The sequence below is a fragment of the Terrapene carolina genome, unplaced genomic scaffold (genome assembly GCF_002925995.2).
Source record: "Terrapene carolina triunguis isolate 2854851 unplaced genomic scaffold, T_m_triunguis-2.0 Scaffold229, whole genome shotgun sequence".
Taxonomy (NCBI): domain Eukaryota; kingdom Metazoa; phylum Chordata; order Testudines; family Emydidae; genus Terrapene; species Terrapene triunguis.
In genome coordinates this window covers 3,136,560-3,149,456 of record NW_020664580.1, presented here as the reverse complement: position 1 = coordinate 3,149,456, position 12,897 = coordinate 3,136,560, and the positions used below count along the sequence as shown (strand labels likewise).

At 42.1% G+C, this 12,897-nt stretch overlaps 1 protein-coding gene across 1 annotated transcript in view; it reads left to right on the top strand.

The window, feature by feature from the left end:
- The window catches only part of TEX10 (testis expressed 10), a 116,034-nt gene that overhangs the window by 84,088 nt on the left and 19,049 nt on the right, over nucleotides 1-12,897 (top strand). The window contains exon 12 of the mRNA XM_024193603.3: nucleotides 10,987-11,067. Within this exon, the coding sequence (XP_024049371.2) occupies nucleotides 10,987-11,067 (81 nt within the window). The remainder of the gene's footprint in view (nucleotides 1-10,986; nucleotides 11,068-12,897) is intronic.

The window sequence follows — 12,897 nt, the reverse complement described above, 5'->3', positions numbered from 1 at the left end:
GTCACTAAACTTATGGAGGGAGCAAAAAGCAGCAAAATTGATCATATTACCATAAAAAGGGCTATAGAAACTATAGTTGGATGCTCACTGTATGAGACCCAAAATATTAAGGGCATTGAAGAATCACATACGGTCTAGAAGAGAGTAGCAAGGGTGATACAGTCTCAGTGACTCTTCAACATAGGATGGTAACATTACATCGCTATTTTAAGGAGTGTACCTTTGGATTTACATCCTTGTAAAATCTTGATTTCTATGCTTTACCTCATTCCAAATCCAGATTTCAAAATTACAGTTTAGCGATTGCTCTCATGCGGCAGATCACCATCTGACATGGGTCGTTAGTTGCTGTGCTGAAGACGGATCTGAAAGTCAGTAACTGAAATTTCCAATGCTGGCGGCTAATCAGCTTGCAAAGCAAAGGCCCTCAACTGACCAGTGACCACTGAATGCTACCACAACAGAGTTTGCTTATCTTCCTACCATATAGCCTTGTCAGTATAGTTTTTTAAAACTTGGTATAAACTCTCAGTTAAGCAATGTGATGAAACATGAATTGAAAATGTTGCTGAGACATGTCAGCTGTTTTGAATTAGAAATAAACATTTATTTTTATTTTAGCCCCTTTAAGAAACAACTTTAACATAAGTCTCTCATTTTTATGTAAAATATCCAAAAATGTAAGCTTACAAATAAAATAAACACTTTTACCTTAAAAAAATTGCTGTGGCTATGAAAGCCAAAGAAATAAGTGGGAGGAAAATTTGAAATAAGTAGGAGGAGCCTCAAAGTACACAAAACACTCATTAAAAAAATGTGGTTAATTAAATATTTTATATTTGCTCTACTGTTCCCTTTTTGTAAGAAAATATAAATGCTGCTTTTATTTATTTATTTTTTTTATTTTTATTTTATTGTAACTTGGCACTTATGTGTCCCAGGGCATCTGTTATGATCCTTGGGCCCTTTTAAATTGGGAGCCTTAGTGTAGTAGGTCACATTCATGCTCCTATCATGTGCTGTGAATTTAGGAATCTAGGAAATTGTGTATGTCTTCCTGCCTATTAGGAAAGAGGGCAGAGGGAGAGACCCAGGGTCAGAAAAAGACCTGTGAGAAGTGGGGCTGTCTACATCCGTCATGTGTAAGGCTTGAAAGAGAGACACCTGCAGGGAGCTGGAGCTAGTGGTGGGGAAGCCTTGGCTACGTAGGGCTGGGAAGCCCTGGAAAGACGAGCTTTAAGGACCATTAACCCCATGAGTGAAAGGCTAACACAAGATCTTGAGAGACACTGAGACTGTTTTGGGTGGTTTTGGTTTTGAATTTTGTTTAATAGAGAGAGCTCTGAGAAAAGAACTAGAACAGTGCTGTCATTTTGGGTGTGATTTCACCTTCCTCCAGGTGGCACATCAGCCACTAGAGAGAGAGTAAGTTTAGCCATGGTTTCTGGATATAAGTAGCTTAGAAAAAGAAGAAAAAATTCACAACCAAAAAAAATAAAGATGTTCTAACATAGGCCTTGTGTGTCATACAGTCAGGCCAGGAAACCTTTCTACATTTGTCCCTTAACCCATGGTTGGTTACTTGGTTCTAATTTTTAGTATACGTTGAACCTTAACAGTGTTTCAGAACTACTCTAAATCCTTAGAAGTACATCACAATGTACTGTGTAAATGTGTGTCTCTCACTGCATGTATTTTTTTGAGTCATTTATAACTCTAAATCACATTGCTGTTCTCTTTTTCTAATATATTGGACTGTAATTTCAGCCCTGCCATTTTTCCTTCTTATTGCCATTCTGAGTAATATGCTCCTGCAGACTGCATTCATCCTGTGCCCTCTTTCTGTCTAGATGTGGGGGTTTTTTGTTTGTTGGTTTTTGTTGGTTTTTTTTAAACTCTGCTCTGTAGATGCTTTTTCTGGAGGAATTGAATCAAGAATGTTTTTCATATCAGGCTCTGTGTGTTTAGCCAAGCCATAACAATAAAGATCTCTTGTTGTAAGCAGCTTCTCCAACAACTCAGACCACTGTTAATATTGCCCTGTCAAATCTGTTTACTTCAGAGAGAGGAAGCAGCACCTGACAAGAGAGTACATTGTCTGGTAAGGTACGGTGCTCCAGGGGATGCTGGCTTGGCTTTAGAAGGCAAGCTTCATTGCCTGCCCCATCACCTGAAAATTTCTCATTTTCTTCACTCTGCAGAAACGTGATACTGGGTAGAGTTCTGCTTGCAACACAGTCACCTCACATAGTATCTTGGGAATTAAGAGCACTATAGCCTGTCCCATTTAGTTACCAATATCTGAAAAGGATGTTACCATAAATTGAAAATAATTATTGGTTTAGTGCCTGAAGTCTTTGTGTTACTTATTCTGTTTTGTAATCAAATAATTTCTCTCTTCCCTTATTCTATCCCACGTTCAACTTTAGTTTTCATTTGTATAAAGAATACATTGAGCTAAATTCTCTTGTGGTGTGACTCCACTTAGTGAACAGTGAAGAATTTGGTCCACTGCTTTTTCTTCATATTTGTGTAGTCTCTGCATGCTCACATGTGTGTGTTGGGGTGGGAGGAAGATGTGCATATCTTTATTTCTCTGAAGAGAAAAACTCTGCAATATAATTAAGTTTGAAATAATATGCTGACTTCCAGAAAGGAGTTACTGGTACATAATTTCCTTTGAGTGGTAGAAGTGGAGTAAAAGAAAAGGTGAGGGAACTTTTTTGGATGTTCTGAAGAGCTCAAGGGAATCGGAATAATAATGTGCTGCCACAGTTCAAGTGGGTTTCATGTCGAAGGTCTGATGGGTCACTTGTAAATGGGGGAGGAAATGTTTGGGTTGTAGGGCCTGCGAATGGAGGGAAGGAAAGGAAGGGATAAGAAGAAAACGGGAGGGTTTAAAATAATAGGAAATGAATAAAATCGTAATTTATATTATTAACCCTTTCCCAATTTTAAGTCTTTCACTTATATTAATGGTTAAAAACTGGGGAAATGCTGAACAAAAATACATGGTATATTGAATACAAATAATAATGTGAATAATGTAAAAATAAAAAATAAAAATAAAAATTGTGTGCTTCTCCATCCCCTTATCTCTTCCCCTTTGTGTGTATATTGCCTGTTTAGAGCCTGATCCTACCAACATGCACTTGAGTAACTTTACTTATAGAAGTAATCCTCTGAAGTCAGTGGGACTAACTCACAAGAATAAAATTGCTCGCAGGAATAAGTGTTTGCAGTACAGAACCCTTAGATTGTATGCTTTTTGAGTCAGGAACCTGTTGTATTATGGCCAGTACTTAGTAATTTTTAGCTGCTAAATAAATAAATAACTACAAAAAGTTAAAAACTCTCCTCCCAGCTCATCTTTTCACTGTGTCCCTTCTAGCCAGAAGGGCTCAGAATGAGGCTGAGCTCATTTCGGTCTGAGTTCTGTCTCTCTTTCTCCTGTCTGTCTTTGGAGGTTCAGCTTCTCACACATGAAGTACTGTATGCAGGATGATAAGATCTGCCAGCAGTCTCCCATAGTTTGGACAGCAGGTATAACAGACAGGTTTTTCACATTGGAATAGGGGGAATTTAGGCTGCAAAACAGTGCATGCAACTGCTTGGCGGTAGCAAAGTGCACTTAATCAGCCAGAGTAGATGGGCATGCAAATTGCCACTTCATCCAAGGTCTGAAGGGCAAGGTAGGGATAATCGAATTGTACATGGCCAGCATTCTGGAATACAGAATATCAGTACTCACTAGCTAACAGTCTCGATATTGTCAGGATCATCCTGAATTTCTTCCTCAGTTCTGGGGTCCAGCCAGCTACCTCTCTGTGTCTTCTAGTGGAGAGGTTTCTCCTGTGGTTCTGACCTCCAGTCTGCAGGAACTGCTCTTGGAGCTACTTTTCCTGCTCTTTCTTTTTTTCACTTCCCATTGTTTGGCTTCCTTGCTCTTTGGTAGTAGCAGACTAGAAGTGGAAGACAGTCCACACTGGGGGATGGAGGGATTCACCAGCCTGCAGCAGCAATAGTGAGTTTTCAGAACGTGACATTTTAATTATGTGGCTCTCGTTAACATAAGAGGTAGTCAAGCTGCTAGAATGTTGAGCATTGGTTTGAAAATATGCCATTGAATGGTTTGTATATCCTCCATTGTGCTTATGGTTATTTCCAAGATGTAAAATCATCCTTCTGTATAGCTTTAGCTTAATTTATTCAGGTGGGCATTTGATCAAAATAAAAAGTAAACTTGCAACAAAATGCTTTTCTTGAAGCTTAATTTTGATACCAGTTTAAAATGTACAGACTTTTTTCTTTGTCCATTCACTTCTATAATATTCTGAAATAAAATTGCTCTGGCTTTGGTCCAAGGGCAATCTGTTATGAGTGTGCCAAAAATGTGATAAATGCTAATTAGATGTAAAATAATGATTCAACTGTGACATTTTAGCATGGAAATTAAACACTATGCAAACCCTTGCCTAAGGAAAATAAATTGTAAGAAAATATACTAATTTTTAAGTGATAATTAAGTTTTCTTTGCTTTTCATTTCCATGTCTAACCAAATTTGAGTTTCACTTTTATAACAGACATTTATTATTGGACAGACATTTCAAACAAGATTTAATTTATATTAATGAAAATAATTGCCATTATTGCTTTAGAAATATGAAAATAGAATTGGACACACGGAATGTTTGTTTGGGTTGAGGGTAAGGAGGATTCAAAGAGAATTGGAAAAAAATAACTTCTAGACAACAACATAGCACTGGTAATTAAACACCCTACTATTCAGCATTATGATGCTGTTAACTTGCAGCTGTGGGTTTTTCCATCATTGACTGGGAAGAAGTAAATTTGTGGTGGGAGGTATTCTGTCAATTCGGGGTTCAATGAAAATACCTTTCTGGACTGACAGTACCCTGTCTCTAAGCTGGCACCAGGAGAGAAGCTCTGAGATCTTTATTTTCACCAAGTGGTTTATCCAGGACCTGCTGGGTTTAAGAAGTGGGGTTTGTTTGGCAGTCGGCCTTGTTAGCTTGCCAGTTAGGTCTTTAATAATATGTTGATAGGCTTGGCAGAATTCAACTTTAATTTTTTTAGTAGTATATCTCTTTATTTTTAAACATTTTTTTTCTATTTTAAAAAAATAAATTTTCACAGTGGGGGAATGTATAGGGCAGACAATAGGGGAGGTCAGGCAATTGTTTAATGACAGTAGATGATGAAATTCAAAAAGTTAAAGCTTTGTAATCACTAAAACACAAATTGTCAACATCACATGTCAAAATATACAAGGCAAATATCTTGAAATGAAACATGAGTGCTCAAGCAGTATTTTTTCTTACTTTGCCTATCTGTAAATTTCAGTTTTTATTGAGAGAAATAAATGAGCTGGAAAAGGGGGCAGAACAGTGAGGTGGCAAAATTTGCAGGTGATACAAACCTACTCAAGATAGTTAAGTCCAAAGCAGACTGTGAAGAGTTACAAAGGGATCTCACAAAACTGGGTGACTGATGGCAGATGAAATTCAATGTTGATAAATGCAAAGTAATGCACGTTGGAAAACATAATCCCAACTATACATATAAAATGATGGGGTCTAAATTAGCTGTTACCACTGAAGAAAGAGATCTTGGAGTCATTGTGGATAGTTTTCTGAAAACATCCACTCAATGTGCAGCAGCAGTCAAAAAAATGAACAGAATGTTGGGAATCATTAGGAAAGGGATAGATAAGACAGAAAATATCATATTGCCTCTATATAAATCCATGGTACGCCTACATCTTGAATACTGCGTGCAGATCTGGTTTCCAATTCTAATATATCTTTTTTGAGATGGGGCAAAGGTACAGAAAAGGGCAACCAAAATTATTAGGGGTATGGAACAGCTTCCATCTGAGGAGAGATTAGTAAGACTGACTTTTCAGCTTGGAAAAGAGACGACTACAGGAGGATATGATAGAGGTCTATAAAATCATGACTGGTGTGGAAAAAGTAAATAAGGAAGTGTTTATTCCTTTTCATAACACAACACAAAAACTAGGGGTCACCAAATGAAATGAATAGGCAGCAGGTTTAAAACAAACAAAAAGAAGTATATCTTCACACAACGCACAGTCAACCTGTGGAACTCTTTGCCAGAGCATGTGGTGAAAGCCAGGACTATAATAAGGTTCAAAAAAGAACTAGATAAATTCATGGAGGATAGGTCCATCAATGGCTATTAGCCAAGATGAGCAGGGATGCAAAACCATGCTTTGAAGTGTCCCGAACCTGGTTTGACAGAAGCTGGGAATCAGCGACAGGGGATATATTACTTGATGATTACCTGTTCTGTTCATTCCCTCTGAAGCACCTGGCATTGGCCGCTGTTTGAGGATAGGATACTGGGCTGGATGGACCATTGGTCTGACCCAGTATGGCCGTTCTTATTCTCACCTCTTCCATTTCTAGGAAAGGTGATGCAGAAGATAAGGAGAGAGGAAGCAAAGATCTCCACACTGGCCAAAGAAACCCTTTACCATTGGCCTGTGGTAGACTTGGCATTAGAACTGCGATTGAATCTATAAGTGAGACCAGACATATTCGCCAAGATCATATCCTCCATCTAGATGAGGGGTGGGCAAACTACGGCCCGCGGGCCTGATACGGCCCCTCAGGGCTTTGGATCCGGCCTGCAGCGCTGCTGGCACCACATCCCTGCAGCCCCTGGGCAGGGGGGCAGAGAGCTCCGTGTGTTGCCTCCAGGCACCGCCCCTCGCAGCTCCCATTAGCTGGGAACTGTGGCCAATGGGCGCTTCGAGGGAGGTACCCGGAGGCGCAGCAAGGGCAGCACACACAGGGGCTGCAGCGCTTCCGGGAGTGGTGTGGGGCCGGGGACAGGGCAGGCATGTAGGGAGCCTGCCCTGGCCCCGGTGCGCACCGCTGCCTCCCCGGAGCCGCTTGAGGTAAGTGGCGCCGGGCCGCAGCCCGAACCCCTCCTGTACCCTGCCCTGAGCCCCCTCGTGCACCTCACACTGCTCCTGCACCCCAACTCCCTGCCCGGAGCCCCCTGCTGCACCCTGCACCCCTGTGCACCCCAACCCCCTGCCACACCCCTCCTGCACCCCAACCCCCTGCCCTGAGCCTCCTCCCGCAGTCAGCATCCCTGCCCTGAGCCCCCTCGTGCACCCCGCACCTGTCCTGCACCCCAACCCCCTTCCCTGAGCCCCCTCATACACCCCGCACCCCTCCTCTGCCTCAATCCCTTGCCCTGAGCCCCTTCCTGCACACCACACCCCCTCCCGCACCCCAACCCCCTGCCCCAGCCCTGCATACAATTTCCCCATCCAGATGTGGCCCTTGGCCCAAAAAGTTTGCCCACCCCTGATCTAGACCCAGACTGTATACAACTGACCACATGGCTATTGAGAGGGAAGCACTAATCATGGTCTGTCTAGCCTCAAGAGTGATTGGGATTCTAGTTTTGAAGTCTGTCTGAGGGAGAGTAAAAGTCTACTCTGTCTTCTGGACGAGGTTTAGCTTGTAGTGTCAAGTAAACGATCCCCAAGGACCTTGGAATTCCAGATACTCTGGACTTTCTTCAGGACAGAGTGGACAAAGGACTCTAGGCCAGATCTGTAGCACACTAGGGGTTGGCCATAAGTCGTACCTTATACGGAGGGTCCTTGGGTTCCTTGGCAAAGAATCTTCAAATACTGAGATTTCCCAGAGCAGTCAAACTGGCTAGACTTGTGGTCAGACCAGTCTTTCTTAAATGGATCTAGTTCTGGTGCTAAAACCCTTAACCATCCACCTGAACCATTTACATCGGTCACACCATTCTACCTACCCATGAAAACCTGTTCCTTGATTGCTATCACGTCTGCTGGAAGAGTGTTGGAGTTGGCTATTTTATCCATGCAGGAACCTTGTTGTGTGTTCCATGATGACAAGAAAGATTCCGAAGTCCTTAACACTTTCTTGATAAAGAAGAACTGAACTTTCCATGCCTCATAGGAGATCATCCTCCCGTTGTTCTGTCCATCCTACAGAAATGCTGTGACAGTACTATGAACATCCAGATTATAAAGATCGCCATCCTGCCTACCACATCATCAAGAAGACTGGGCTTTGTGTTCATATCCTTACCCCAAAGAGTCAATGGCTCTGGGTATCCAAACTGTCTTTAGCCAGATTAATCATATTATGCGTTGTACGGTCATGGAATCAAGGCACACCGCACTGGGTCTTTGACAACTTCATAGACGGAAAGAGCCTCCATTTCCACTGTAGGGATCTGCAGAGCAGCAACATGGTCCTCTATTAATTCCTTCATTAGACACTATGAGGTGGACGTTCTGTCCTCTTCAGAGGAATCCTTCAGCAGGAAGGTGCTTCACACAGTGATCCAGAAATAGCTTGCCATTTTGGTAGTTAATTTTTATGTGGGGAGACTTTCTTCATCTCAGTCTGTTTCTTTTTCCCTGCCGCCTTCTTGTTCATTGCTTGCTATTTCCTGTACATGTCAGAATCATGGGAGACATGGGGCTGCAGAATGAGAATTTTTTTACCCAATAACTTCCTTTCTGCTACCTGCGTCTCCCACAATTCTACCCTTCCTCTTAGCAAAGGGACAATTTTACTTTTATATTTACAGATTAGGGTTAGTTAGCCTGTTGTACATGATGTTGGCATCGACATTATTATTACTAATTATGTTCTAAGAGATTTTGCACAGTTTTGGAATGAATCATCTGGCAGCAAGCTGGAGAAGGGGGTGTGACCAGAAGAATCTCCCCTGCTTTATTAGTTGACATTTGGGGACATACAGTCATGCCTTGCTTGAGGTTTTGATCTTGCTATCTGATATCTGGTTTTGTCAAGGACAGATGGAGAAGTCATTTCACTTCCTCATTAATGTAGCATATTATAGTGAGCAAAAAGTTGTTTGTTATTTATATTACAGTGCTGCCTAAGACTCCAATTGAGATTTGGACCCCATTGTGCTAAGGCATTGTACAAAAGAGTAGTGTTATGATAAGCGGGGCCTACATATTTACCCTAATTGTGAGCTCAACTGTAAACAATATGTGAAAGGTAAGATGGCACAATAACCTATATAAACAAAGGTTTGTGGGGAAAGATGTGAAGTGGAGATAGACTGAATTAGTCCAAACAGAAAGGTCTGCTGATACAACTCAAGGACTGTTTTAAGATCATGCTTGCTTGGTAAAAAGAAAAGTGTGGAACCAGAAATCCATGAACCAAAATTGGTGTGTTGGAAACTAGGCCGTATTGCTGGACAAAATAATGAGGGGATGGGCTATTTCGTCCACCATTCCCTTTTATAGGTCCTTAAGGAGAAATTGGGAGAAAAATTGGCTACTGGAGCAAGCTTCACCATCATGATTGCCACCCCCGTTATCTCCTGGGACCCCAGGCTTTCATCCTGATCCTGAGAGATGTCCTGACAAGACTGGACCAGAATGAGGGACCTACATGACATTGCCACCTCTACTGGCTCCAGCTGAATCCCAAACACCACCTGGGATGAAACGGGATTGGACTTTAGCAGCAGTAGCAATGGCTCCAGCCCATCTCGGCCAACTTCTTTTCCCCAAAAGGATAGTTATTACAATCTTCGATGTCAAACAAGGGGGGTTTTCCTTCTAAAAACTCTCTAGCTAAAGGGAAAGGGAATAAGGGATGTTAAAATGAAAACCTTATTCAGTACTTCACATTTCAAAAGCTGTAACTGTTTTTCTTCTTTTCTTTATCTTTAATAAAAGGTTAAAAGGATTTTTAATAATGCATTTGCCATGGTAGTAAGCAGGTTGCAGTCTCTGTATACCGAAACCCGAACCTTGTTTGACACTGAATGATGGACAGTGACTAGGTTATATTAACGCCTTTTGCCGATTTGTTTAATCTAAATTAGTATAACAGTGGTCTCTCCAAAGAGTTTACAATCTAAACAGACAAGACAGACAAAATATGGGATGGGAGACAGGCACAGACAGGTAAAGTGACTTGCCCAAAGTCACACAACGGATTGTTGGCAGAGGTGAGAATTAGAACCCAGGTCTCCTGACTCCCATTCCAGTCTGCTGTCCATTAATAACACATTTCTTGCATCCCCAAAAATCTTTTTCTGCTGTTTTATTTGTACTTGGTGATTTCTGACCCAGGCAGTTTCCTTTGTAGCACTAAAGGTTCTTTTTCTGAATAAGTAAGAATACACTCTGCTTCCATGGGTCTGTGTATGGTACTTTTGCTAGGCGATCCTCTGTGGAGGATGCAATTATACTACTGTGAAGACTGAGTCATCAGATTGACTCTTTTTGTCACCTTTTTCTGTCATTATTACTGCTTGCATCTTCCTGGCTGTGTCAGCATCAGGGTGTTTCAGACAGTTTATAAAACAAGATGCCTCTTCCTTGTTACTGCTTTTTATATTCACTGAGTATGACATACTTTTGTAGGGTGGGGACAGGCAAGATGGGATGTACCTTTCTGTAATATCCAACTTTTCCCTTGTTGTCCTTCTCCCTTCCTTCCTTCTTGGTGTGTGTTTCTATTCTGTTACCGGCTTGTTTAGATTCTTTGGAGAATTGCTTGGGAAGTTTCCCTACTAACGGGAAAAGGGTGGGGGCCTGTCTGTGTCTTATAGTCAGATGGATTTTTATTCTGTTTTTGACCTTTTTAATTGAAGTCCTAAAAGCTGAGTGTAAGGAACTTTTTGATAAAAGGAGAAAAACAACAGCAAACACAATTGCTGCTATGTGACTTTCTTTTTTAACATTGACAACTTAAATTGTTCAGTGCTACTTTTATGATTTTTAAAAAGGATCAGCACTTTAAGAGTGATAGCTATTGTGTGTCCACATATGCCCATGTATTCATATGTCTACACACAGATGTATGTACTATAAATATCATATTTGCCTGTCATATATCTGTGTTAAATTCATAAATATAACTGTTTGTTTTCTTTCATTTAAACAGGTGGTATGTCACAGCTTATCCACTATACCTTCACGAAGTCAGTGTTTTGACATCCTCCAGAACGGTATCTGTAAATATCTGGTAAATAACATTTTTGTTGTATTTTCTAAAAGTTGTGTCCAAAATATAGAATGCGCTTTCAGACAGCTTTGTGATATTCTGATCAACTCTTCTACCCAGCTCTCCAGTACAGCAGCAGAACTCCAACAGGTATTTTAAATGAGATTTGAGGCCAAGATTTTGAAAGTGACTAGTAAGTTTTGGTTTCCCAACTTAAAGGGCCTGATTTTCAGAGGACACACACTCGGCACTTTCTGAAAATCAGGCCCCTTTTCATATTGGGCAATCAAAAATGAAGTCATCCAAAATCACCAGGGTCACAAATGGCCGTGGTAGAACTTCCTCTGCTGAATACTCACCAGGATGTTGTGTTGTGACCTAATACACTAGATGCTGGTGCTCTTAAGCATCTCTTAATCTAAATAGGTCGCAACACTGTCCTTTGGCCTCTGGCACATTTCCTAGGCACAGGCCGTCTCTCTCTCACCCCTTTATGGAAATGGGCCTTGTGTCCCAGCTGCCCTAGGTCCCCAGGACCACTGCTGACCCCTCAGGCTTCCCAGGAGCACTCCTTTCCCCAGAGTTCCACCTTGTGGGTGGTCTTTGTTTACAGTTGAACTCTCCAAGGTATGTGATGAAGCGCACACACACACACACACACACGCGCACACACACACACACATCTCAAAGAATTCTAAACACAATTACACTTTACTTAAGATAGCACAAAAGAACTACAGATCTAAGAAAAATAAGAAACATACATTTCCCTGCACTACTGAGCATTCTATGGGATTTGGGTCAGTGTCCTTTTTGGGTTTTAGATCCCCTTTGTGGACTACACTCCTTCTCCAGCACATGCTTCTCTTCCTGTTCTGGCTGGTGAGAGAGAACTGCTGCACTCAGACCCGACCCTTTTATCACCTTCAGTCACCTTTGCCGTGTGGCCGGCCTCAAACAGCAGGTGATCAGTTGCTCACTTACCAGTCCCAAGGTGTCCAGACTTGAAAAACTGCTTTTCCCTGAGCTAGGTAGTCACCTTTGTCCAGTTGGGCTCCATGAAAATAGATTATCAAAGTTTAATGAACCTTCATTGTTAGCCCTGTGACACCAGCCCTTGGGAAAAAAAAGACAACAGAAAATGCAACAAGCCCCACATTTAAAATTGAGTTTGCAGTCTGGCACAGACACATAGAAAGAGTCAACAATATCTAACAATTCATAAACTCAGCACAGACAGATTTCCCAAATCATCATAGCTAATCATTCTTTTTTTAAAAGAAATTGCCATAGTACCATATATACTCGTTCATAAGCTGAATTTTTTTAGTAAAAAAGGGAAGCATCAGACAAGGGGGTCGGCTTATGAACGGGTATAGAGAGGGAGAGGTGGGACACAGCCCCTCCCCCCCAACAGAGGGAGCAAGGAGAGCAGCACAGCCAGCAGAAACAGAAGGGAAGCGGGGCCAGAGTCTCTCTGCTTCTAGCTACGCTGCTCTCCCCCCAGCCTCCGAAGCAGCTGCAGCATCCTCCCCCGGCCCTCCCCAGATAAGATGGGAAGGGACGGGATGGAGAGCGTGAGGGGGTCCCAGGCTAGGGGTGGGGTCATGTGGGGGGTGATCACAGGGGTTACTCCCCTGACTCCCAGCTTCTCCCCCCCCCCCAAAAAAAATTTCCCCACCAGTTGCTGTCCCAACCTGTCAGGGTAAGCAGCTGGCGCACCGGGACACTTTGTTTACTTAGGTTTACCTCCGTGCCTGCGGACGCTTGAGGTAAACAAACCATCTCTGCCCACCAGTGGCTTATCCTGATGGCCCGGGAGCCAAAGTTTGCCGACCCCTGAATTATAAG